The sequence below is a fragment of the Bradysia coprophila genome (assembly GCF_014529535.1).
Source record: "Bradysia coprophila strain Holo2 chromosome IV unlocalized genomic scaffold, BU_Bcop_v1 contig_5, whole genome shotgun sequence".
NCBI classification, from domain to species: Eukaryota; Metazoa; Arthropoda; class Insecta; order Diptera; family Sciaridae; genus Bradysia; species Bradysia coprophila.
Genome location: NW_023503374.1, coordinates 6,091,656 through 6,118,808, shown reverse-complemented (window position 1 = coordinate 6,118,808; position 27,153 = coordinate 6,091,656). Strand labels below are relative to the sequence as shown.

The following is a 27,153-nucleotide window of genomic DNA, read 5'->3' as shown; positions in this document are numbered from 1 at the left end:
AAGAATATGAAAATATGTTTTTTTTTTATACATATCAGAAATGCAACAGGGAGGATTGGATTTGAACACATGTTGAGCATTTTTGAAAAATCTTCTTTTCACTCTTTGTATCTTCAATCTCGACATCACCAACAGATGAAGAAAAAAAAAGAGAATCTTTGCAAGGTGGCTGATATATAATACATGTGATGCGTAGGTAGTCTCTCCTTTGTTAGAATTCGTGCACCAAAAACATAATTGATTTTTTTCGTCGATTTCATTCAAATCTTGAAAATATTTTTTTTTCATTATTGAATTAAATTAATTTCCCTTGCCATCGGCATTCAGTTGATCATGTTATATACACACAAAAATTGTGTGTTCAATTTTCTTTTTAATATGTATTTACACACACCGCTCGTCATTCGTCTACAAAATTACGTACGTCATTCAAATGCTTAATTTCCTCGTGTTTATTATATTATGCAGAATTCAGCACTTGTACAAACACTCGCCGGTGTATATGGAAGGGAAAATTTAAATTGAACAAGATCACACTTTTAAATTATTTACATTTCCAACGCTACATTTCGCCTTACTTTATTATTGTTTATACATATCATCCCGTATCACCTGCCGATGGTAACAGAATATAAATAACATGTTGATGGGCGATATTTGAAACACACCATTGCTTTGATGCCCCGAATATACTCACATGCTGGTCAAATAGTGGTGCCTCGTTTTCACAAACAAAAAAATTGTTAGGTTGGTTAAAGGTGCATAAAATGTGCAAAATTTTCGTTATACATACGGCATTATAGTAGGGGTCTTGAAATACTATACCGACTCAAAATATTTTCTTCAACATACATTAAATTTGTGACGACGACAAATTTATTTTTTTCTGATGTGTCGCAACAACTGTGTAATATACCATATTACGGACCACCCATGTTAATGTTCCATAACTAATTGCTTTCCTAAAATCACATTTACTGGATTTATTGTATCGACTTCTCAATTTGAAAATATTTATTTCAAACTGAGAGCGGTATGCATTTGTGTCACACATTCCTGATAAACGATGTTGTCATTTTAACATTGGAAAATTTGTTTGTGTAACAGAATCATTTTGAAGTTGACCAAGTTCATGCGAAAACACAAACATGACAACCATTTCTAGGCCAGTAAAAATGGACTTTTTTTTATTGTGTGTGCAAAAAGTACCGTAAATTTCGTTGTAAATTTAAACCACTTTCAGTAAATTGTGGTGACGGTCGGACGAATTGTTTCCATGTTCATGTTCACGTTATACTCACAGTTTAAAACAAACAATGGCGAGTTATGAGTGTTTTTTTAGCGATCCATAATGTTCCCAAAATATTAACATCAACAATCGTCCATATAATTCAAAAGATGCTATCATCCACCTCAAACCAGTACGTACAATGTACCCGGTACAATTATACCGAATATACATATTCGGTACCGATAATTGAAATTTATATTGAAGTGACCTAAACAATTACCATTTGTGTATACCAAGATTTCTGCACGGCTGTGCAGTGTGTGCATGCAATAAACATTCGGTCAGATTGGTTTACCAATCATGCAGATATTGTTTACTTACGAAACTAACTCTAATTAAATTCGAAAGATTTTCCTTAAGATTTTATATGTAAATGAAGGAAGGAAACTTTGTTGAGTACACAATTTCAGGGATGCCACGGTTTGGTCTCCGAAGTGTTTTAAATAATGTATCAATGGGGGAACTCTGACTAACTGTTACGGTTGAGAGAGAACTTCAAACTGTGTGAAATTGTGCGAACAGCAATTATTTCTTGAGTCCAGAACTTTATTTTAGGAGTTTTAGTATGGTTTGTGAAATTTAAGAACTGTAAGGAGTTATAGGAGTAGTGGTAACCCTGCAATTTATTTTAGCCAATCAATCTATGTTATCTTATGTTTTATAAAACACTTGTTGATGAATTCGTTAGGTATTGAGTCGTTGAAAATCGAAGAGGGTATTGCATAGATATACAGCCATATAGTATTGATAGCGAGCTGAAATGATTCCTCCTTCCATGCAACTCAAACCACCTTCAAGGAATGTTAATAGATTTCACTTGAAAATGTGAAAAACATGTTAGAATGTTATAAGCACTCCAGCAGACGTTTTTATGTTCTTATAAAATTTCTTCGATGTTTTAACTCATCTTCGGCGAAACTTTTTACATATTTTGAAGTGTTTCGTAGTCTGAACTTCATTTAATAAAAAGTTTTTGCATTTGTTTCTGATTTTCTCTGCTCAAAACTTTGAGAACTTTTCCATTTATGCACAACAAAGAATATTTGCAGTTTATGAGAAATCCATTTATTAAATGCACAACTGAGGATTTGCAGACGAGAATATTTATAATGCGGTATCAAATTATGGATTTATTTATTGAAAGTATAATTGAATGTTTCGCCTCAACGTCAGTCTGTAAATGAAATTGCGTATTAAAGCACAGTCGTACGTAGACACTCCGAAAAAAATCTTTCTTTTTTTAAATTGCATTTTGTCATGCTCCCTTGTCTCTTTCGCCGCTCGGCAGCTGATATCCATGTCTTACCATCCATATATATTTCGTTGGCACATATATACAAACCATTATACACACGCAAACAGAACAAAATAAAAAAAGAATTGTACACAAAAGGCAGGCGCAGAAGTAGGTAATGCATGTTATATACAGCACTGTTTTATATATATAGCCGATTATAACATTGGATGTTTTGAACGTACAATTTTGTATAAACAAAATTTCCCCATTTACAGAATCTTAAAGGTTCTAAAGGTTTCAGTTTGGTATCGAACTCAATTCGTTTAAGGTCGTTTTTGTGTGTGCTTCTACTGCACCACGCGTATAATTCCTTCTTACATGTAAAATTCGACAAACTTAATATCGATCGTTTTGATACCTTTTTCTACTATTTTGTTTATAAATAAATGGTTTTTTTGTTGTTCCTTGAAACTGCTATACATTGTGTGTGTTTACATTAATCTCGTATGTAATGTGAATGGTAATATTAACTGTAAAGTGCTCGGCTTAAGAACACACATTCTGTCTTATCTAAACAATTAACGAAAAGTGAAAGAGAGAAAATTTGGCTGGTGTTCGGTGTTTGTTTAATTGATTTGTTAATAAGAACAGAGAAATATGCTCCTGTTTCCGATGTTTTTAAAGTAAATCGAAATTGATGTTTGGAAATTGTGCTTGATGTTTGGAACTTTTTATTTTTAGAAGTTTTTATCTGAACGTAATATTGAGCTTTGTTTTTTTTCGCTTCTTTTGATTGAAATTGTGATTTATTATTCAGAGAGAGAGAAAGAAGAAAGAAAAATATGATAAGCTAAGCTGTGTGGTTTTACGTTTATTTTAATTTTTGTTTGGTTGGATCATATTTTACCTTTTGCTTGCTGTCGGATATTTCCCTTCCAGCCGAAATGATTATCTGCATATCTGGATTTATTATTGGGGGAAGGTAGCATTTTATTGATTTTTTTTTATTATTATTTTTCTTCTTTTTGTTATCAGGACGATATTTATTTTGTGCGAGAGAAAGTGTTGTTTTTAAAACCTTTTTTTTTTCTACCCAATAATTTTCTGCTTAAATTACTTTCGATGTTTTCTTATATTTTCAATTTTGAACGAAAAACTTTTATTTTTCTTTGAATAAGTTAGTTGTGAATCATTGACGATGGCTCTAAGCGAAATAATGTTTTGATGGAAAAATTACAATACTGAACTGTTGTTTAAACATATGGCGTAATATCTTCTCCATTGTCTGTTTACGTTGACTAAAATAATCTTCTACTAAACGTTCGGTAAAACATCTTTTCCCAACAACAATCAAATGTTAAATGGACCCTTTTTCGTTTCAAATTTTATTTGCCATTCTACGAGCCGTCAGATTACGTGTAAAACATCTCAGAATTGCGAACGTTGTGCACCCATAGAAATAATTCCTTCCAAAATTTAATATGTAGCCCACGAGTGAAATTAAACGGATTAATTATACTTCCCCTCCTCGTATACGAGCATCTACATGCCACTTATGAAAATAAATTTTCATGCTCCTTAGCAGCTACTCAAATTTAATTTTATTATAACAATGTTATAAGGCAATTAGCATTCGGTAAGGATTTTTGATCTATGCTCGATAGACCACCGCCCCCGTGTTCCTTATACGAACTGTGCACACTTAAAGACTTATACATTCGAAATGCGAGTTAAACTTCCCGTGTACACACTCTGCCTCCGCAACCGTTCTAAAGTAGGTCATTTTGTTGGCAAGGTGAGTGAAACATAATCCCTATGCAGCATTTAAAATGCTTATTTCACTGAAACCATAGGAAAATAGAGAAATGAAAAAACTGAATTCCACTGAATTAAGTGAATGTAACACAAAATTGTGGGTTAAACAATTAATCCATCCAGTGTTACAATAGATAATCTAATCAAAACCAACATCTTTCCGTCATAATGCGATAATAGAGAGAACTGGAGTTTATAATCAGGTGAATGAACAAATCTGCCAAAGACACAAAAAAAAAACATTTGAAGCTTCATCGAACACACCCCGATGCGAAAAGGGTATATCTAATAATACGATCGAAATAATGACTGAACAAAGTCAACTATAAAACCATTTGCAGCAGTGATTCAGTTTCGCTTAACTGTAGTGTGTGTCTTTAATGAAACACTTTCAGTGTGTGTTATTTGAAATAGGTCGTACCACTCATATGTTACATGTATACAACGAAACGCCTTAATCAATAAATTTGCCCTGTGTTCAAACACTTAAAGCTGTTTGTAGTGTAATGTAATCCTCGGATGAATCGACCAAACGACCTGTAAAATTGCTGTAGACTTTAGAAGTATATTTAATTCGGATTCATTTAATTGAAAGTGAGAGTTTGTCGTTGGCATGGTAGCGTTTCGTTGAATTAATAATTGGTTCGGTCTCAAAATCTGACGAAAATATCTGATGGCTACGATGATAAAATGATGAAAAATTCAGATGAAGACGCTCCTTCTAACAAGTTTATTTAAATTTTTTTTCCGCTCCGGCCGTACCATCATCAACCGAAAACGAACCTTCATCCATCGACCTTTTCACTGTTTTCTCGTTCGATATTAAACCGAATCCTATTACAGCAGTGACTTTGACTTTTTGAATTTTTCAACAAGGCATTTCTCAACCAACAAAAAAAAATCTTTGTCAATTAAACACTTCTCCAGTCACGTTTTGGTGGTTCAGTGTATTATTTCTGTGATATTCGTATTATATTCATGATATGCTCCAATTACAAACAATGATGTTGGGCTTTAAGAAGCCAAGGGATTTTCATTTTAATTGCACAATGATATGTTCTTGTAAAATGGAAATGGAACACTGTAATTTCCATTATTTTTGTATGCTGTGTACCCTTGATACCCAGACTGCATTTCGTTGCAATTACAATTGTGGTTTTATGCTAGAAATTAATACGATTTTACGATGCCTGCAACTAATTAAAATAGATAGAAATGAGGGTCAATAGAAATGGATATAGAAAGCATCAATGCAAACAATACACACATGGTATGGACATGGACACTTGCGATCGAATCTAAATTTTTGTTCGATTCTCTCTTGGAACCAGTGGTTTGTTGGTCCAAATCAAAAGTGGTGCATGTAAGATAGCGCGGTCTTTTTTAATGAAGAACAAATTATCAAATCTGTACATAAAGCTACATCTTCGATCGATCGACGAGAAGAAACAGAGGTAGAACGAGAGACCATTTTTTGAGATAACGTTTTTTCGTATTTTCTGACAGTTTCCTCATTTTCCGACATTTTTCCAAGTTTTTCCAAAAATCTTGGGAAAATGTGAGGAAAATTGCGAAAAATTGGAAAATGTTGTTTTGAAAATAGCCCCTGTCTTCCTGTCATTCTTTTGTATACTTACTGAAGCGGAAATTTCTATCAAACGAACACATCGCTCCGGGTGGTATATATTTAGCGTTGAACTTGTAATTGAGAAAACCATGATTTTGGTACATTTTAAATCGCCCGTTGAGGCTGTTTAGAATTGATGGTCAGCTGTTATTTTGATTTAATTTTCCGTGGAGCACACCCCTAAAAATAGCTGTTTGTTTTAACATGAGAAAAATATCTAAAACACACCGACTGGGCTATTGTAAAGAATATCATAGAAAATGGTAAATTAATCGTTAGGCAAACAATAAAACAAGAAAACCTAGAACCCCTCAACGAAAAAAACGACTCAGTAAATTTTTTTAAATTTCCGTATAACATTTTATTCAGTTTTGTTGCCCATTTTTAACCTTTTCCTTTCCTTAATTTGAACCATTTATTGCTATGTCAGTGATCATAAATTCACCCAAAATATATCTCCAACAAAAACTTCGAAATCAAAACACCTGTTTCTTTGTTACTCTTTGCTTTTTTTCCTCAACCCGTATCTTAATATGGACAGATGTGGTGTGGTATACGCTCTATATTATCGTATACAACGCTAATGGTTCGGTATATATCAATAAAAATGTTCCTCTCTCGAAATAAAATTACTTTCGTTATTTATGTGCGTGTCCAATGTTCGTTCATGTTTTTTATTGTAAATACCTGATTTAATCAAAGTAAACCTCTGAATTTCGGGAATTAACGATATTATTGACTTTATATTGCAGCTTTCCCCAAAAAGTGGCCGATCGATCGTCACCCGCTTATGTAGTGCAGGGCAACACAGACGGATATGTGTATCTACAGCAACAGCACTACACACCGCCCCAACAAGTTGTCTATCAACATTCAGCATGCCATCAAGTTCATCCCAGTCATCAGCAATCTGTGCAAAGTTTGCACAAAAAAGGGTCCGTTCGAAATGGTTCCGATGTGATGAAACGAAATCGAACGCAAACCGGGTAAGTTGAATTGCTTAGTAAAATGCTTTCCCATTTTGTTTTCTGTCGAGAACGATTCTTTTATTACTCACGAGGAACACAATCGTATAAATCAATTGAGTGATTTTATGCTCACTATTTCGATACTTTGGTTTCTCTTTCGAACAAAACGTGTGTAATCAACCGGTCAGACAACCGAAAACCATTTGGTTTTTTTCGTAACCAATTTACATTGACTTTTATCGATCTTTGTTGTTCATCAATTTCACCAGATTGTCGCCGTGTTTAATTCGGTATGAATAATCTACTAATCTAAATAACTTACTACGGCCTCCAAGCAAACGTTACACGCACCGAGTCAATGTTCAGAAAGTTGTCCATAATTTATTAGTGTTGATTGTTTGTTTACACTTTAAACTTGGAATTGTTAAATTATTCCCATTTTACCAGCGAACGAATGAGCATTGTATTTTGCTGGTATATTTTCCATTTTACTTGTTTCGAATTTAATTAAACTTTTGTGAAAATTTCCAACAATTTCAACTCGGCTGTGAATTATCATAAGGTGAACTGAATAATGAATTTTACACGGGCAATATACAATGGAATTATTTGTTCATGACAATGCCGAATAATGTTTCTGGCAGACAATCGTCAAAGAAAATAATTGTTCAGCAGCTTTTAAGTGATCATAATGATGTCTTTAATGTAGGCTAAGGTTAAATTTGTAGATCAACATTATGTTCACTCGACAATTGCAATGTATCAGCGAATTATTGGGTGTCCAGAAAATTGATTTCTGTTGAAATTCATCTAGGACTTACGTATAGATTCATCGACATAAATTCATAGCTTGGCATCAATGGTATCGAAAGTTGTAAATTTAACAAAATTGCAACAGTTCCGTAACTCGGTTGGAATCGTAAATTCGGTGAATGAACCTTCAAAATGTTACACCCATGATCACCAGGTGTTCTCCGGAAACGTAACAGCTTCTTGCATTTATCTGTTCGTTTACGTAATTTGTCAAAATCGGAAACTGTATTTCACTCAATTCATATGGTGCAAAAACCAATAACAAATTTGCTTACGTCGAGACTTACGTCTACCGGCTAGCAACGTTTAAATAACGATGTTAGATACGGTTTCTCTCGGAACGTACAAACACCGAACGCTGAATTTATGGGATAAATAATATTGATTACACAAAGCCAATTGAATAAACGATAAGTTTATTACCGACATGAGTAGTGTGGTGCAGACACGCTAAGTGATTATTAAGAACTCTTTTATGGTTTTTGTATGAGTTCGATTAGTGTTGCGATATAGCGTCAGAATTCAGAATCGTTTGAACATGGGTACCACTTTCATCTGCTTTTCACTTATTCATACTTTCTGTGAAGCACCGCGAAGCATAATCGTCATGAAAATTAACGTGAAATGGTTGTTTACAATGGCACAACCTTACTTTGTGTGTTTGTCTTCGTGCTTGCCTCAGAGCTTTGAAATGTTTTGACAAACAATTTTTTAGAGTAAACAGTGAGATATATCGTCTGCATTATCTGCAAGAATGCACTTTTTTCATTAAAAAATTGTTTTAAAAGTCGTTTCAATTCATATGTCTAGTACGAAGACTGCTCCAATTATTTTTCCGGAACAACACGACAAAGCAATTTACTTTTCTGCTAGTTTTATACATTTTGACGGTGACTTGAGAGTCAGAGCTTTTTTTGAGAAATTGTTTTCGAGTATTTACAAGGCAGCTGCCTCGGTATTTGTCTTTTTTGTTAATGAAGAATACATCGGTGAAGCTGAATCTCAGACCTAAGCTTCACTTTAAGAGTCGTCGGCATAGTTTCAGACACAGGTAGAATCAGTTGAAGAAATAATGAAACCTAGCGACAGATTTTACCTGACTTTAAGCGGTCTAGTTCGATGTCTGTGACACCAACTATAAACCATTTTCATTACATTCACTGTCGCTCCTTTTCGAAGGACGTGCCTTACAGCGAGATTGATTGTCGATGGAAATTATTCTTGTCTTTGTGCACGCTTTCTGGTGTTTCCTTCGGGTCCTCTCAAAGAAATAAGAAAACTTCGAGAAATTCAAGAAAGTAATTTATTTAACAGAAACTTCTTGTCCATCTTGTCCACAGCCAATGTTATTCGATATTGTCATCGTTAAATATACTGCTGTGATGACACGAAGATGCTTGTAACATATAATGAGCTTTTCGAATGACCATGTCTCGTTTGATTGTGCTTGTTTTCCAATTTTATTCATTTCAAATTAAATTAGAATCGAAAACTTTAAAATGTAAATTCGATGTCTCTGGATTGACAAATTTAAACCAATTTCGAGCGACCACATTTTTTTTTAAATAAATCACCACGGAAAGCCATTAAAAAACTGTTTTTGTTTTGACTGAAAATAATTAAAATTCAAGTCGTGAAACCTTATTATGAAACAACATTCCGGCCGTATAAACATATAGCTAGACAAAGTTCTTCAAATTTATGTTGCGGTCTGTAATTTTATTTATTTTCAAATCAAGTTTTCCAAACATTTACATTTTTTTCCAACGAGAAGCTCGAACACTCGTGAAGTTTATTGATTTCCTAAATTACAAAATCGATAATCTATTCCGTTTTTCTATTTTATTTACACGAAAAACCCAATTTCTTTTCTCTATTCCAAATTCCTTCCAACGACTCTAATTAATTCTGAAATGCATCAAAACAAAAATATCTCTTCCACACACAACACAACACAAACTGTTCTTATACGAAGGAAAACACACAAGAAAAAGTAAATCTCAAACGAAAATCGGTTACTCAGCAAAAAAAAATAAAAAAATCTCCGTGCACACAAAAAAACCGAACCAACATAAAATTGCACGTCGAACAATTTTCAGTAAGAATTCAACTTAGATTGCATCGAGACGTGTGTATCACTCGAGAAAATCAGACGCGTCGAGACGCTTTTGAATACTGAAAATTTTCTCACTCTATACAAATCCACTTAAACGGTATATATCGAATGTTAAACGGTACTACACAATGATCGAATAAACAAAGCCAACATAAATTCCATGGTTGTGTGCTTGAAGCTAGACGACGGGAATTGCTATAGAATGGAAATATGGGAAAATTGTTGAGAATTTAAGTGTCCATAAGGTGACGTAAATTCAATGTCCTGTACGGTGTTTTCGTGTATTTAAATATATATTGAAATGAGTACGAATGTGTGGGTGGGAAAAATCTTTTTCTTGTACTGATTTTCATCTTCCCACTGAGATTTACCGGTATAAAAATAAAATAAAAAAATTTCGCAAGTGGGTTTTTTTACCGTAGGAACGAAAGATGAATGTGAATGAAAATAGATTTTTTTTTTCAACTCAAAGTTTGTATAGCTCAGTGAATTTAAGGTATTCTCGCATACCGAAATTAAGTTGTTTTAAATGGAACCGACTGACTCGTTTTTTTTATCGTTGAAATAAAAGTACAAGTGAATTCAACAACTCGTCAGTACATGCTGAAAAGGGATGTTGTTTTGTGTTTGGTATTGTTAAATGAATTGCCGAAACAAAAAACATTCACGAAACGAAACGGATATCCTCACTATTTGGTTGGAGTGTACATTCTACTTTACACGTTCTACTTCTAAGTTCTTCACTTTTTCATTGTTGTGTACAAAAAAAAAACATTTTTATTTTATTTGAATTTATGGTGCAGTAACGCAAAGTGAATGCATTTTATAGTTGAAACACCATTTTTAGTTTTATTTGGTAATTAATTACGGGGACCATTCCATTTCCTTTATGTCTCTTTTTTGGTTGATATGACTATTGCAGTTGTAGGTTATAAGGCCAACAGGTATGAAACGTTGACAATTCAATTTAATTTATTAAATGAGGTAAAAGTGTTCCAGAAAGGGAAGACTGCAAAACGTTGTAAAAATCCAACTGTAAGTGAAATGCAGTTGTTAGCGCGGAAATTAAATTGAACGTTTGTTACCGTTCCGTAGATCCATCTGAGACTTGAATTTATTTAGGCAAAGTTATTAGGGGGGTCGTTTGGGTTTGGGTTTTTCAGAGGAGGAGGGGTTTTTTTTGCATACAAGCCAGGAACACTCTCAAGCCTGACTAAGTGTGATTCTGAATGTTAACGGAAAATCGAAAACCAGAGGCTCCGTGGGGGACTGCACTGAACTGAGTTGAAAGGTACGCGGAGCACGCGGAAAAAAGTGTTGCAAAGGGAGTTGCACCTCGAGCAGTTCTAAAATTCTAGAAAAACATTGGACGTCATTTATGGACGTTACCTTTTCCTTTCATATCAAAAGGACAAACATTGTTGAAAGAATTCATCATGAATAACGATACAAAATCGTCCATCGTCATTCAGATCGTTGCCCTTCTTTATAGATCAATGGGCGTCGCGCCGGTTCTTGTGTGTTTTTAATTCTATTTCAATTTTTAAAAAAAATCTATTTTTGTCACGCACTAACAAACGGTAAACGCGTACTTAACAATGTGTCGACGGTTTTTTTTTTTGAATCTACGCATTCCACTCGACAGGTTTCACCAACTGTACTCTACGTAATTCTTGGCTCACTTACATAACTATCGATAGTGTTACGTCAATTTCGGTTATCATTCGAAAAACAACAAAATATATACGAGACCAATCGCAACCGACACACAGTTCAGTATCAAAAGTATTTTTCGTCAATTCAATTGAATATTGTTATAACTCCACAAATAATATTTAGTCACATCGTGTACAGGTGGTGTATGTAACTTTTTATATTTTTAAAGCCCCAACCATTGCCATATGTTATTCGCGCTAGTAACACTGAATCGAATTGCCGTGTGAGGATTATCGTGGAATTTTTATTTTATTTTTTTTAAATCAAATTCGCTTAAAGTCGAAAAAAAAATTAATTTATTTTTATCGCAATCACATCGAACGTTTTATACCATTAATATAAACTTTGTGTAAATAATATTCCACTGCGGATCTACATTCTGCGAAATGGTAAGGTCACCCTCGACTGATTTTATTATTATTATTTGATCTTCTAAGTGACTGAACAAACATTGATTCTAGCTATCGTTCAAATATTTGAGTTTACGTTAGCGAAAGAATTATTATTTCTTTAACCAAAGGCAAATCATTTTGCAATCCGTTGTGTTGCGGTGATGATGATACGATCTCTTTGTCAAACAATGTCCGAATGTGTTTTTCCCTCATTCAAACGGACCGACATTGAGACATTACATTCGAACGTAGAATGTTCGGGTCGAACGTAGAATATTGTTGCAATCAATCCGAACATTATGCAAGTCACTAAACTCCAGCCAAGACTGTTTAAGACAACTCACAGTCATATTCTTTTCAAAATTTCAGCTGTTCTACATGTCATGCATTTCAGCCGTTAATGATGCAAGTAAAATGTACATTTGTTTGTATGTATACAGCCAATCCATCTACTTGACTAATTAAGAAGACATGTAAACAGTCTTGTTAGAATGGGAAGCTATTTTTAACTACAGTCTGACTGGTTGGTTGTTTTAAGATTTTAGCCTTGCTACAATTTCTCAAATTGTCTGTACCATTTCATAGTTTTGTTTGAACTATGGAAACGTGAACATTTGAATGCGCTGCACAAATAATGTAAAATGGAAATGACTAGTGTTTGCTCAACACACAGGTGAAAGAAAACCGATAATCTCCGTCTTTCAAGTATATTGTTTGTTTGCACTGTACATTTATTCACACTCGTAAAATCAGTTCAATACCATATTGTTGTGCCGCATCCATTCTAATCAGACTAATTTACAATGCCACAACCGATTCATGAAATACACACATGGAAACAAAGTAATTATCTAAATTGTGATAACATGCGAATTTTCTCTCTAATCTATATAAAAATGCGAAGGTTTATTTCACGTTCGATATCGTTATCAGTGCTGTGCCGTCTTTGGTATGCTATGCAAAATTGATCCAATTTCGATTATCAGTTTAGTTTGGTGTTTATGAATAAATAAGCGTGTGTGTCCGTTGCTGGTATAGTTTTGTGTGCCGCAAAGAACACTTAAATTTTCGAATTCTATAAAAGAAGCCGCAGAATGCCACAGTGTAATGATGACAAACAGTTTCCAAAATAATATGGCAGCATTTTCGCACATATAATGGAAAATGGAAAATTTCGTCTAAAAATAGGTTACCCAAATAAAAAAAAAATGGTGAAATTTTGTGTGCTCGTGACTCATTCGATGAGTTAGCTAACTGGCGTGTACGTACATGCACGTCGCATTCAGAAACGAGCGACAGGATTTGATGTATCCGGAATGTGAAGTGTGCTTAAGCGATTTGGGATTGTTTTAATCTGTGAAATTTGTGTTTTACCCAAACTTAATCCAAATCGTCCAAAATGCATAAAACATCGGAATCCCAGCAACTATCAGTTGCAACAACATTACTACCGTCCTCCCATTTATCGTCATCGTCGACGATAACAACAACAACATCACCATTAATAAACAATGAACACAACACGAATACATCAACAACATCCGCGAATACACCGAATTTTTGCTGCACTTTAGAAATCAAATTTATTTGGTAAATAGTGTGGAACGCGTGAATGCTTAAATTTATGTGCTTCGTTAATTTATGACGAATGGTAACAAAGGCAAAGTAACAACAGATATGAAAAATTTTTTAAATTACGGCCGAGAATGCGCGTTCATTGTTTGCTTTCTGAAAGAAACAGAAAAATTTGCTGCTGTTGTTTTGTTCCGTGTGTCTTTACGAATTGTTATTTATACATTCAGCGCTCATAATCCAACTTCTAACTTTTGCTTATGATGCCCATTTAACGAAATGTCTTCATTAAAATTAAGTTCAAAATTACATTATTGCTGTGTGTGTCCTCATTGCACAGAACGAAAATTAAGTTTAAGTCGGTTTTGAGTTCACAATATCATTTTTTGTGTGTTTGTTGTATCCATCTCTCGGTTGTACTTTTTGTTTGTTTGTTGAAAAGATCATATTCTCTGCATGTACAACTAATTTCGTTAACTAATTAATTATGTGTGTTTGTGTCGACCGTAAAATCGTTTATTAAATATGAAATGGCGTAAATGTGTCATGTTTATAGTGCTAATTGATTTTCTTAAACAGTTCCATTCATACAAACATACACACAGACGTGTGAATGAACTAATTCGTTGATTACCAATTTGAAAATGATTTTTTTTTTCTCGTTTTCACTTAATCCTTGATTTCTAAAAAGGCTCACGTATATCCCTCATTTTTTAATATTTTGTTATGGTGTTGCACGGTATATTTTATGTATTTATTGTACGCCATTGTCAGTTAGCGTGGAAGTTTCTTTTTTATTTATATTCTCTCCATATTCACAACGCTATGAATGGTAGCGAAACAGAATATACCGAGAAAAAAAAAATATTTTTTCAACTATGTTAGCGTTACAAGACAAAGAACCAACGATATATTTGACGTTGTATAGAAGACGGAATTCTATGGCGTTCTGAAATTATGAGTTTTTCGATTCCTTGCACAAGTGTCTCGTCTATACAAAAAGGATTCGTTCGGAACGCACGTCTCTTACATAATACTGTAATGAATTTCATACGAAATTTACAGCAGAAAAATAATATCTTGCAGGCAACGGGTGACCCACTAATTTCTAGTTCCATGTATACTCCTACAGCAATTTTATCTTTTCAGCTGTTATCGATTTTCATCTGTTATCGATATGTACGACAAGAATAAGTGGTGAGCTCTTTCATTTGTGGTCTTATATAGCGAAATATATGATAAGTCCACTGAAGTAAAAGATTGTTTCAATTGTCAATCTGGTTGAAAGTTGTGAGTGTAACATGTACAAGATTCGATAAGTAGACTGGTAATATAGAGGTTGAAATCTTACAACATGTAACTTTCACTTTTACTAAGATTTAAGCCTTTTTACTTTTAAGACTCTCAGATCTTGGAATCTATCGTTCAGGATTTACTTTGATATCATCTGCTTTGCATGAAGCAATGAAATCTGTTACTTCATTTGTTTAACGTTTTTCCTAGTGTCGGATAAATAATCTTTTACTTCTTTAGTTTTACTATTCGTCTTGCTATAAAAGAGAAAACTGGCCAGGACACAGATGTTTTTTTTTTTTTTTTTTTTTTTTTTTTTATTAAAGTAAGCCGCTCTACTAGCGTAGAGCACGCACGGGGGCCTCCGTTTGGGCCCATTGTACTGGCTTTGGTACAAAGCGTATACAGAAGCCTGTACCGTTTGTACCGTTTGATAAAAATATCATACTGCATTTCTAATGGAAATTTTCCTTACAAAACAAATTCACTGTTCAATATGAATTTTAACTTAGTTTTGCTCAAAAGAAGTCCAAGTACCGCTACAGCTGTAAATAACAATTAGATAGTTTACACATTCAATAATATCATGAGCCATCAGGCAAGAGATCCGTGGATCATTAGAATCAGGTTCATTAAGAGTCCCGACATAGAGCCATACGGCGAAGAGTTCTTTCGAACGATTGTACAACAGTTGTACCAGAAATTTCATTGTAAATCCAAACAAAATCATCGCTGTTCATAAGCACATGTCCGTTAACAAAAGAGAACAATAGAATTGTACAGGCCGTACATATTGATAAAAAAAAAGTGGTTCACGAGCAAACGATTTTGATTTTGTCAATAAATTTTAAATTATTTCACTATTTGACCACACATAATTAGCCAAAAAAAAAACATCGAAATCATCAAAAAGCAGCACAAAATTAGACAAAATCACAAATCTATTTACACAAAGAAGCACAAAAGAACACTTTCAGAGAGCGACGTATAAACACGTCCGTTCACTATGCCGTTCACGACACCTATGTGACACAGATGTTACTTTTGTCGAAATTGTTGATAACAGATGACTACGTATCTCTAAGGTCTAAAATCTACGTATTAATTACGTTTCTTAATATATGTCTTATATTAAACTTGGCGCGTCTATAACGTCTGACCACAGATTTCTGAACAACCAGCCATAGGATCCAAACTAAGTATAAAAATAAAATCACTTTCCTCAACGCTTTGTACAGATCTGAAAAGCGTTAATACATTCATTGAGACACAAACCACACAAATTTTAAATTTACAATTTACCCAGTTTTTCTGAAGAAAATGCTTGTTTATCGCTAGTGCCAAAAAAAATGTTGAACAGACCGACAGATGCTCGAACTTTTGAATATTTCAATGTTAAATTTATGTGTCTGCTATGATGGCGTGATAAGACGTACGAGAAATCATTCGTGCTTGTCGCGAATTTATATCATAAAATTGAAACGAATGAGACCTCATGAATTGTTGTAAATGTTATGCGAAGTGCACGAAACAGACATGAAAGTTAAAAGAGCCTCCGTCACTTTCTGCATCGTTAAATGTTCTTCCCGAATGGTTCTCGACAGATGAAATCAATTTTGCATTACACACTGAATTCAATTGTAAATATTTTAAATGTTTTTTCCATTTCGTTTTTAGGTACGAACTGTCGCAGGATCTGTTAGACAAGCAAATTGAATTACTGGAACGAAAGTATGGCGGAATTGTAGCTCGAAATGCAGCTATCACAATTCAGCGAGCCTTCCGACATTACACGATGGTTCAGAAATTTGCTTCAATCACAGCAATGGCCAAAGCTGAGAAGCGACTCAGTCGCAGACTACCACAAAATCATCAAGACCACCAATACATTGACGAACCGCCAACGTCGGCATACGCAAATACTTGTGACCAAACAAATGCAACTAATCAACAACAACCCCAACAACGTGTCTGTGCCACAATAACAGCAACACCGCCCGGTTCTCGTGTAACTCCTGTCCGTTCCATGTCTCTGCGAGAACGTCGTAGTTTAGATGTTAGTCCAATACCACGAAGTCAGTCCGGTAATTCGTCTCCAATGCCCGTGACATGTTGGTCGGGTGGTCAACAACATTCGCATCCTCATGTCAACTTACTGCACGCCGAACAGCACTACTACAGTACACCAACGCCACAACATTATCAGCAACAACAATATCACCCACCACAGACGCATCAAGTACAGTACTGCCAGCAGCAGGATCTTAGCATGAACGCAAGTTCACAAATTGATTCACCACTCTCGATGAATTCGTCATGGAATTCACATCAAAGTCCACCGATGCAGCCATATTACTCAGCGGCACAAATCTATATGCGCCCCAGAACCAGTGCACAAATCGCAGCTAGCAAACGCGTACCACCCGAAGTACCAAAGAGAACGTCATCCATAACTGGACAACGGTTACCATATGAACACACACCAAATCGTGCACTGCGACCGAATGGACTGTGCAAGACGGCAGAGAATGGTAGTTTATCGTCGGTGCAATCATCTGGCAGTGATAGCAGTGCCGAACGTGTTTTATGTGATATTAGTTCTGATCGCTCCACATCGCCACAATGGAAACGAAAAGGTGCCATGATGGCTCAATCGCCCGATCACATGAGCTCCGGTTGTATTTCCACCGATACGGAGTGTCTGAACTCTCATACCAGTGCGGCTAATTATTCACTTGATCAGCACGAGCAAATCACAACCCCAACCAACTACAAGGTGTCGGAGACAATTAGAAAAAGACAATACCGTGTCGGACTGAATTTGTTCAATAAGAAACCGGAGAAGGGAATCACGTACTTGATACGAAGAGGCTTCCTCGAAAACACTCCACAAGGTGTGGCCAGGTTTTTGATATCACGCAAGGGTCTGTCGCGACAAATGATCGGTGAATATTTGGGTAACTTACAAAGTCAATTCAATATGGCCGTGCTGGAGTGCTTTGCCGGTGAGCTGGATCTTTCTGGTATGCAGGTTGATGTTGCGTTGCGAAAATTCCAAGCTTATTTCCGGATGCCGGGCGAGGCTCAGAAAATCGAACGATTGATGGAGATCTTTTCGCAAAGATACTGTCAATGCAATTCGGACATTATTGCTAGACTGAGGTCATCAGATACGGTAAGTTTTTGACGGTAAAATTCGGCAGCTGCGACAGGAATGTAAAGCAATTCTTTTCCCCGCAGATCTTCGTTATGGCATTTGCTATCATCATGCTGAACACTGATCTTCATACACCAAATTTGAAACCAGAACGACGGTATGTGTTATACCTAGACCGTCCTCGGTTGCTGGGCTGTATGTGACCTAACATTTTCTTTATTTCTTCAGAATGCGTCCCGACGATTTCATCAAAAATCTTCGTGGAATCGACGATTGCCATGACATTGACCGAGACATGTTGGTCGGAATCTATGAACGTGTCAAAGCGAACGAATTCAAACCGGGCTCCGATCATGTTACCCAAGTGATGAAAGTACAAGCGACAATAGTCGGTAAAAAACCGAATCTGGCAATGCCTCACCGCAGGCTGGTGTGCTACTGTCGACTCTACGAAATACCCGACATTAACAAAAAGGAACGACCTGGCGTGCATCAACGCGAAGTGTTCTTGTTCAACGATTTGTTGGTTATTACGAAAATATTCAGCAAGAAGAAAAGCTCAGTGACGTATACGTTTAGGAATAGTTTCCCGTTGTGCGGTATGGTGGTCACGTTGCTGGACGTGCCAAGTAAGACAAAAATTAAAATTGATTCAAATGTCCGTTTGTGGCTACAATTTCGATTCTCTATCTCCCGCAGACTACACCTACTGCATTCGGCTATCGCAGAAAGTTGACGGTAAAGTGCTGGTTACATTCAACGCCCGTAACGAACACGATCGATGCAAATTTGCTGAAGATCTACGCGAATCCATCAGCGAAATGGACGAAATGGAAACGCTGCGAATTGAGGCTGAACTGGATAAGCAGAAATCGACACGCGGTAATCGAAGCGGAAATTCGGAAAATCGTGATAGCGGTGTAGCTGATGTTGAAGTGCCGTGTCCGTATCAATCGCCACAGAATGAGACACAGCACGAGGCTCAATTGAAGCGCAGTGCATTGAGCAATTCGTTGTTGGACATGCACGAACAATGTGAGTAGTGATCTCGTGCCGATTATCGTTATGTCGATGACGACTCTGGTTGTTTATTTTGACTAATTTTCTTCATTAAAAATTTTAGTTGGCAACGAGAAGCCTCAACGACGTGGCAGTGTCGGTTCATTGGACAGCGGCATGTCAATATCATTCCAATCAACGTCAGCCAGTTCTGGTTCACGTAACGAAGCCAAAGCTCGTTTGATTCAACAGCATGGTGGCTGTGCTGCTGGTCAAGTGACAGGCACATCACCATTACTGTCGGGTGCTCATCATCCACAATATCCCAGCTTTTTGGGTGGCATATTCCATAAACGCGAACGGAAATTATCGAAGTCGGATGAACAGTGCGTTGGTAACGGACCGTTTGGACGATCGACGGAAGTTTAATTGTTTAGTTTCACATTTTTGATGTTAAATGTCCAGTGTTTTGGAAACATTTTGACAAATACGAATGTCTGTAAATGCAGACTTTAAGTAAAATGGTCCCGTGTGGACTATGTGACTTTGACAAACTCAAATTTTGCTCTTTTTCGTCGGCAATTGACAGAAAATGTACCCATCCAAATGCTACGAATCTCCGAATTCAATGATTGGGGAGATTTTTAAGCGAGCCAACAATGGAATACGTAAACCAACTGTTCGATAACTGTTCACCGAACGACAGCAATTGTTGCATTACTTATTCGATCGTTTGACTCGGAACGCTAATCCATCCCAAGGTAACGGCCACCGACAATAAAAGATGAAATTTATTACGCGCCAAGGTGAAAAATGGTAGAGTTATAGTTAGGTCAAGTGAACATGTTATGATCAATTTTGATAGTGGACGGTGTATAGTGGAAGTGGTTTTGCAGAGGTTTTTTTGTAAATGTTTTTAAATAATGCTAGTGAGGGGTTAAGGGAGTATAAGAGAGCTTCTAACAATAGTTGATAAGACACTTGTTCGACCATTACGATTGTTTTGAATTTTTATGTTTTCGGTTGAAAGATTTTTTTTATCATTTCGTTTTTGCATTACTTTATCGGGAACAGATACATTGATGATCCTTAGGGTCATACCTGGCTTTAACTGGTAAAGCTATACTATCCCGTTCCATGTCCTTGAATTTGTAAGGATATCAGAGACAACAAATTTCAGTTTAAAATCAAAAATCTAACGAGTCCAGTGGGTACAGATTTCCTAGTGTGTCCAACTGATGTGTGCATTTAGAAACTAACGGGAATTTCCTTTCGCCTAACATTTGCCCTTTTACACAAAAAGCGAGTCTCTGTTCGGAAACAGTTCCTCAAAAAGTTAAATAATTTCTAATTGGAGTGTCTAAAGCACTCGAACTAGGTCTTCTTAGGCTTGATGAAGCTCAATAAAACTGGCAATTTTTTCCAATATGAAGTTTCAACCAGTCGTTTAGTCCTTGATATGGTTATCTGTTCTTTTCTGGCCTTTCTTTTGGTGATTGGTCAGATTTTACTTCTTTGGTGTTGACATGGCAGAATTTGTAACGATTCAGAGTGCAAGCGGATAAAGTTTTATCTTAAAATTACGAGGCCATTCACAAAGTACGCACATGAAAAATGTCGAATTTCTGAAACGTCTACCGGAAATGCATGAAGTGTACGCTTTTGTCAAACCACCACCTCTTTAAGAAGCGTTCGTATTTTGTGATTGAATTCTAAATCGTAATTTAGGTGCTCATAATGTCAGTTCGATTGAATTTTATTTGAAGTTTTTTACTGTCTGTGTCTTATCAAAATTGAACCCACTTTATGTTCATCCATCAGTAGTACGATCAAAGTAGTGCCGGCGTAAATGTATTTTCATAAATATATTCTGTTTACGCACTAGTGCGTAAAAATGACGTTTACACATCTCAGCATTGTTATGTTCAACATTTTTAAACTCTAGATGCCTCTGTTGCATAAATCGTTGTAGGAACATCGGTACAAAGTACTTTATTGGGCTCACGATGAATATTATGACACACGGCCTGCGGTCTCGCCTTCTAATTACACATCTAGAGCTTTTAATAAAGTACTTTGCACTAGATGTCATAACTAACCATTGTCAAAACGAGAATCCCATTGTCTTACATCTTGTTCCCAGCTTGTGTTTAACCGAAATTTTGCTCATTTGGTGTGTTTTTACCCTCGGCCTCGCCTCGAATTGACAATTTTCTCTTTGGCAAAATTTCCATGAACGAGCATGTTGACGAGGAAAATTAACATTTCACGTTCACGCTTCGTCTGAAACTCCAACAAATCAATGAAATCGAAGAGCTAGCCCAATTGTGTGACATGTTTTGAAAAATGCAAAATTTTTCTTTTTGTTTTCTCTTATTTTTATGAACTTTTTGTTATTAACTTTTTTTTTGATTGATTGATTGGTTCCAATGTAAATATTATTTTTATTGTCTTTTGTTTGTAATCATTTTTCTTTATTGATATTGTTAACAAAAATTCGATATACATAAAATACAAGAAAGGAAAGGAAGAAAAATACATTTTTATTATAAACAAGAATAATCTAGTCTCGACTTTATAACATAATATGTTATCATAATGTAATAAAATAATAATAAAATAATCTAACAAATAAAAACATTTTTATTTAAACAAAAAGAAAAGGAAAAATTAATATTAAAAAAAGTGAATGAAGCAAACAACAAAAACAACAACAACAAAGGATTAAAAATTGTAAATTTACTTATCTTATAAAATTATTGATTAGTAATATCTCACTTTACTAATAACTCTTATAAAAACATTAAAAAGTATTATATCTGTACAAAACAAAAAAGGAAAAAAGAAAAAAGAAAAAAAAAATAAATGGAAAAAAATGAAAAATGAAACAAAAAATGAAATAACATTTCACCCCCCAAAATCGATTAAATGTTTCTCTATTTAAAGGTAAAAAAAGTTGTTAAAAGATTGTTGTGTTAGTCCTCTTGAAACGACGACACAGTTTACTTGAATAAATAAATTTAAAAAAAAATAATTGATTTTGATGAATATATTTAAGAGGTAAAAACGACCACATATTACAAAGATAAATATTAATCTAACATCATCACACCATCACATAAGAATTATTTAAAATAAAAATTGTTTTCGATTTGAAAGAAAATTCACATTTGTTATGAAAGCGCAAATTAATTTAACAAAAAAAAGTAAGAAATTAAAAACGCAAAATTCAATTTTACCACAAATGGACATAATGTAATACAACAACAATAACAACAACAATTAATATCAAACCAGAAAAGAAGACATCATCGATACGTGTAATTTCATGAAACAAAAAAATAAAAAGAAATTCAAACAAAACATTTGCGTTCATTATGATTGATACGAGTTTTCCAGGGATTCCACGCACACATTTTTCTCTCTTTTTTCAACATAAGACAATGTGTCCATTCACTCACTTTAAAATCACTTAAAACAGGTTTGAAACTATGTTAGATCAGTCAGAAAAACCCTTAATACATAGCCTTTTATTTACGGCTGGACAACAAAATAAGTTTAGGGCATCATTCAACTGAATATCACGATTTTAAATTTCTCCGATGGAGCTTAGCGTTTCTTTGAATGGTAGCAATCGCAAATCTTCGTTCTTAACGCGTTATGTCTTTTAAAAGCATAATTTCTATTATTGTTTAGGTATATGGAATATTCCATCGATGTAAAACGGTTCGATGAGTGCTGTAAAACATCATGTATGTTTAACGTAAACTTCCTTCTGAGAAAGCGCGTGGAATGATAAGAAAATTGCGATTTTTACTTATTATTATAATTTGACGTAAAACATTCGATTAATAAGTCGATTGACAATACAATTTGTATGGAAAAATTCCTTATAATTTCCTCGTTTTACGTCAACTTAAAACTAAATTAAATTAAATTAAAATCGCAATCTGCCTTAATGTCATATTATAAATATCTTGTGTTGAATTTGTATTTTCTGAAAAGAAATTTTAGTCGACTCTTACCTCACCTTACATTTCAAGGAGATTTTTTTTTACTCTCTAGTGAGTCATTAGTGACTTCCTAGGACCGCCTAGGACAGTCTCGGAATTATAAGAAGTAACTATTACAATCCGATCGACGCTAATCATTCCACATGCATTACCAACTTTACGACATTTACGTATTTATTACACATGTTCTTTTTTGAGTGATAAAATATCCACTCAATGAGCTGTCGATTTTTTTATGTTTTCTGTTTCTGTCCTTGAAGAAAAGACGATGTAGCTCAGTATTTTGTCTCTCTTTATTTTCTGCCAAATATTTCTCGCATCACATTGGATGGCATCTTCAGTGGCTATAAAACATACAGTATTTATTATAACGTGTAAATCGTATGTGGAATGAATAACGTCGATTGGATTGTAAATTAAACTAAACTAAACTTTTTAAAGCTCTGGCGATCCACAAAATCTGCATTTTCCAGACTTATCATTATATCTCGTAATTACGTTTCCATATAGTTCTAAATATTTTGCGCTATCTGTAACAATATGTCCAGACCTACCTGTGACTCTTTCGAGTTACGTACTTTATGGACCATCGCTCTGCATTTTATGAAAAATAAACTCGAGTCGTACCACTAAAGTAATTAGTTTTTAACAACGAACTTTAGAAGTTTCATAGATCTCTCGACTATTAGCAAACCCAGTTTATTTATCTTCGAATTAAATTTTCAAAGATTCAAAATTTGAAAGAAATGAAGTTGGTCGAGTTGGATAGGCGCTGGATTTATGAACCAGATGTTGCTAGTTCAAGCCCAGCTGTGGACATTATGAGCAAAATCCTTTCACTTCAGATTTTGATGTCTAGTATGTTTCACTAAATAAAAATTAAACTTTGTTGGCTTTACACCAGAGTTCACAGGAACTCATAATTCTTGTATTAGAAATGAAGTAGGTATTCTTATGACTAACTATCTGTAAAAACATTGACTTTTTTATGAATTTTTAGATTTTTTTTTAAATTATTCAAATATATCGGCGCGCCGCGGCTGAGCCGAGCCGCCCAGAAATACCGTTCCGCCGGCACATCTACACTCGGCTAGCCGCCGCCAAGAATTTTTGACTGGCGCACACCTCTATGCATTGCCTAATCACATAAGGCACATTACGTCCGAGGTTCATAGTAGATTATTCACCTCTGTTCATATGTTTATGTAGAGTCTACATTGTAGACACTTGGGGAGTTATTGCATGAGCCGAAGGCGAATGTTATAGCCCCAGGTCTACTTCTTATATTTGTGGTTCTTAGTATTCTCTCCGATTAATCCACGTTTTGATCACCACTATGAATTTGCACCATTGCTTGAGTTCTTTAGAGGTCATTCAAAAAGACCTTATTATGGTGGAAGAGGTTCAGACCGAAGCATAAAAGTTCATGATAGATAGATTTTTATTTCACCGCCAAAAACTGGCTGAATAAATTTACATTCTTAAATTACAAAATTTTACAACTTACATACTAACGTCAATCTGTAAAACACTCTCAAACTTACTAAACAACTACATCACATTTAGCATCACAGTTAGTCAGTCATTTTAAGTTCTTCCATAATTTTCCTTCTAAACACAACTCTACTACCACTGCTTTGCACGACATTTTTAAATTCATTAACGATCCTAACTAATCGCGCCACGGGCTGTTCGTACAAATAGTTAGAGTTGTACCGCGATTCCTTCAACAATTTTAAGGTCGAACTGCGGAAGTCATACTCACTGTCATTGCGAACAAACTTCCACGAAATCAAACTGTCCACAACATCACCTTTGAAAATATCATACGCCATCATCGAATCAGCGACTTTCCTCCTCAATTCTAAACTTTGAAGACCAACTTGTTTGCATCGGTCTTCGTATGGCGCCAATCTGTAAGAATTTGCATTCCGTCGACTATCCAGTAAGTAAATAACAAACTGTTTTTGTATAGATTCGATGTCATCCTTGTATACATCCGATGATGGATTCCATATTGTTGATGCAAACTCCAATCTGGATCTAACGTAAGCCTTGCACAGAATTTGTTGCGTCTCCTTCGTGAAATTACCATTGGAATAATGTTTGATGCAACCAACAATTTGACGACATTTTCTAGTTGTTAGCTCGATGTGAAGTCCTGGATGAAACCATCTGTTCATCCAATATCCAAGGTCGCTAATTTCCTCTTTTCTCTCAAGAACATGATCACCCATTGTATATTCTGTTTCGACGAATGAAGCATTGTCCCGATAGATGCTGAATACGTAACATTTCTCTGGATTGAAATACAACCGATTTTCGTCGCACCATTTTCTTGAATCGTTGACGTCTTGAATAATTGCCGCCAATTTGACATCATCAGCAAATAGCAATGTTTTCACATGTTTAACGACATTGACAATGTCATCGATGAATACAGTGAAGGCTAGTGGACCAAGTGAACTTCCCGGTGGCACTCCAGATGGTGACTCGAAGATTCTAGACTTTTCTGTCTCAATTTGTACGTAATTTGTCCTTCCAACTAAATATTGCCATCTCGCTGTTTTTTGCCAACACCAAATGAAGCGAACTTTATTATCAGTTTCCGTACCCAGACCTTGTCAAATGCCGCCTTAAAGTCACCGTAAAATAAGTCCAGTTGACAACGTCGCTCGATTGCATCATACGCCAGTACTGACAAATTCCATAAGTTTGTTACAACAGATCTTTTGTTACGAAAACCATGCTGCACATCTGATAGTCGCGGTTGAACCACTAGTCCAGTTTTGCACTTGACTGCCATTTCTTGCACTTTCATTGCTATCGGTTGAATCGCAACGACTCTATAATTTTTAACTTCCGCCCTATCACCTTTCCTCTTGTATACCGGTACAATTCTCGACATCTTCATTGCAGCCGGTATTTTGCCCTCGTCGAACGTCTTTTGATATAATAACCAAATAGGCCATACGAATGCAGTTGAACACTTTTTCACTACAAACGGTTTAATTTCATCTGGCCCAGCTCCACTGCTCCACTTCAACGATTGTATTGCATTCTCTACATCAAACAAAGATACTTCAATATCAACCGAATCGCTAGAAGCTACAAAAACGTCGTCGAATTCCCATTGTTCTTCATCATTGACATAAATAGATTCGAAATACTCCGCAAACAAATCCACAATTTCGTTCGTCGTTCTACCCACTCTGTCACCATAACTCATCTGATTCGGATATGCGTCGATGCCTCCATTGATTCTGGCAAATTTCCAAAATGCGGCTGGATCACTCTTGATGTTTTCTTGAATTCTGATGAGGTGGTCGTGGTGCAATTTATCATTTAGTTCATTGAAATCCTTAAGCGCTCTTTCATACTCCAAGGTCAATGCACCATTACATTCATTCAAAAAGACCTTATTATGGTGGAAGAGGTTCAGACCGAAGCATAAAAGCTTCATACATTTTCAAAATTCAAGTCTGGGCAGGCAATTATGTCTATGAAAAAGTAGCTGAGCTGATCAGAGCTTTAAAGCTGTCATGTGTTGTAAACCTGCAACTTTTATACAAACTTTTCTGGTAATCTTCCAGGTTTCAGACCAGTTATGGAGTTTATTCAGTTTTAATGAAAAAAACATCAAATGAAGCAAGAAAAAGAGGTTTAAAAAAATGTTGAGCTCTAAAATTGTTATTGAAATTCTGATGAAGGAGGATGGAAGTCTGTTTGATTGAACATAAAAATTACAGCAACAAAACTTTATCCAGGCAGTATTACTTTTCAAAGTTACAAATACCTTTTGGCTTCGCGTAAAAATAAGGTAGAAAAGTTCCTAAAGCACACTTTTTTACAAACTTTTTGATCAACTATTTCTAGCAACTATTTCCTTTACTTTTACTCACTTTTCGACTTTAAATTTTCCGTGAAATTCCTGAATTTCCATCAAAAGTCCGCTACAAACGGCGGATCACAGGTGAGATTGATTTTCAACCAAAATTTTCATCAGCAAACGCAGACGGCGTATATATAAAAGTATATAAATCATGGTGAAGTACTGCTTCGTTCCATATTATTGAGGTAAGTCTGCTAAATCAGAGGAAAATTGCGAAAATTGTTAGAAATAAAACTGTCAAACAAATTCGCT

At 35.3% G+C, this 27,153-nt stretch overlaps 2 protein-coding genes across 8 annotated transcripts in view; one reads left to right on the top strand and one right to left on the bottom strand.

Annotated features, from left to right (window-relative positions):
- The window catches only part of LOC119071882 (IQ motif and SEC7 domain-containing protein 2), an 87,642-nt gene extending 66,347 nt beyond the window's left edge, over window positions 1-21,295 (top strand). For 2 of the 7 annotated variants that reach the window (XM_037176978.1, XM_037176975.1), the window contains 6 exons: window positions 6,723-6,956; window positions 16,518-18,015; window positions 18,081-18,154; window positions 18,226-18,626; window positions 18,697-19,032; window positions 19,121-19,628. In XM_037176978.1, coding sequence (XP_037032873.1) covers window positions 6,723-6,956; window positions 16,518-18,015; window positions 18,081-18,154; window positions 18,226-18,626; window positions 18,697-19,032; window positions 19,121-19,425 — 2,848 coding nt within the window. In that variant the 3' untranslated portion in view covers window positions 19,426-19,628. Of the gene's footprint in view, window positions 1-2,998; window positions 3,212-3,357; window positions 3,511-6,722; window positions 6,957-11,839; window positions 11,973-12,917; window positions 13,566-16,517; window positions 18,016-18,080; window positions 18,155-18,225; window positions 18,627-18,696; window positions 19,033-19,120 lie in introns of those variants that run through there. The other 5 variants (XM_037176977.1, XM_037176976.1, XM_037176974.1 and 2 more) reach the window with 5 other exon arrangements.
- Window positions 21,296-25,554: 4,259 nt separating this feature from the next.
- On the bottom strand, window positions 25,555-26,472 carry LOC119072019. The gene has a single exon (XM_037177138.1). It carries the CDS (start codon window positions 26,470-26,472, stop codon window positions 25,555-25,557), a length of 918 nt encoding a protein of 305 aa, XP_037033033.1.
- Between the last annotated feature and the right edge of the window lie 681 nt (window positions 26,473-27,153).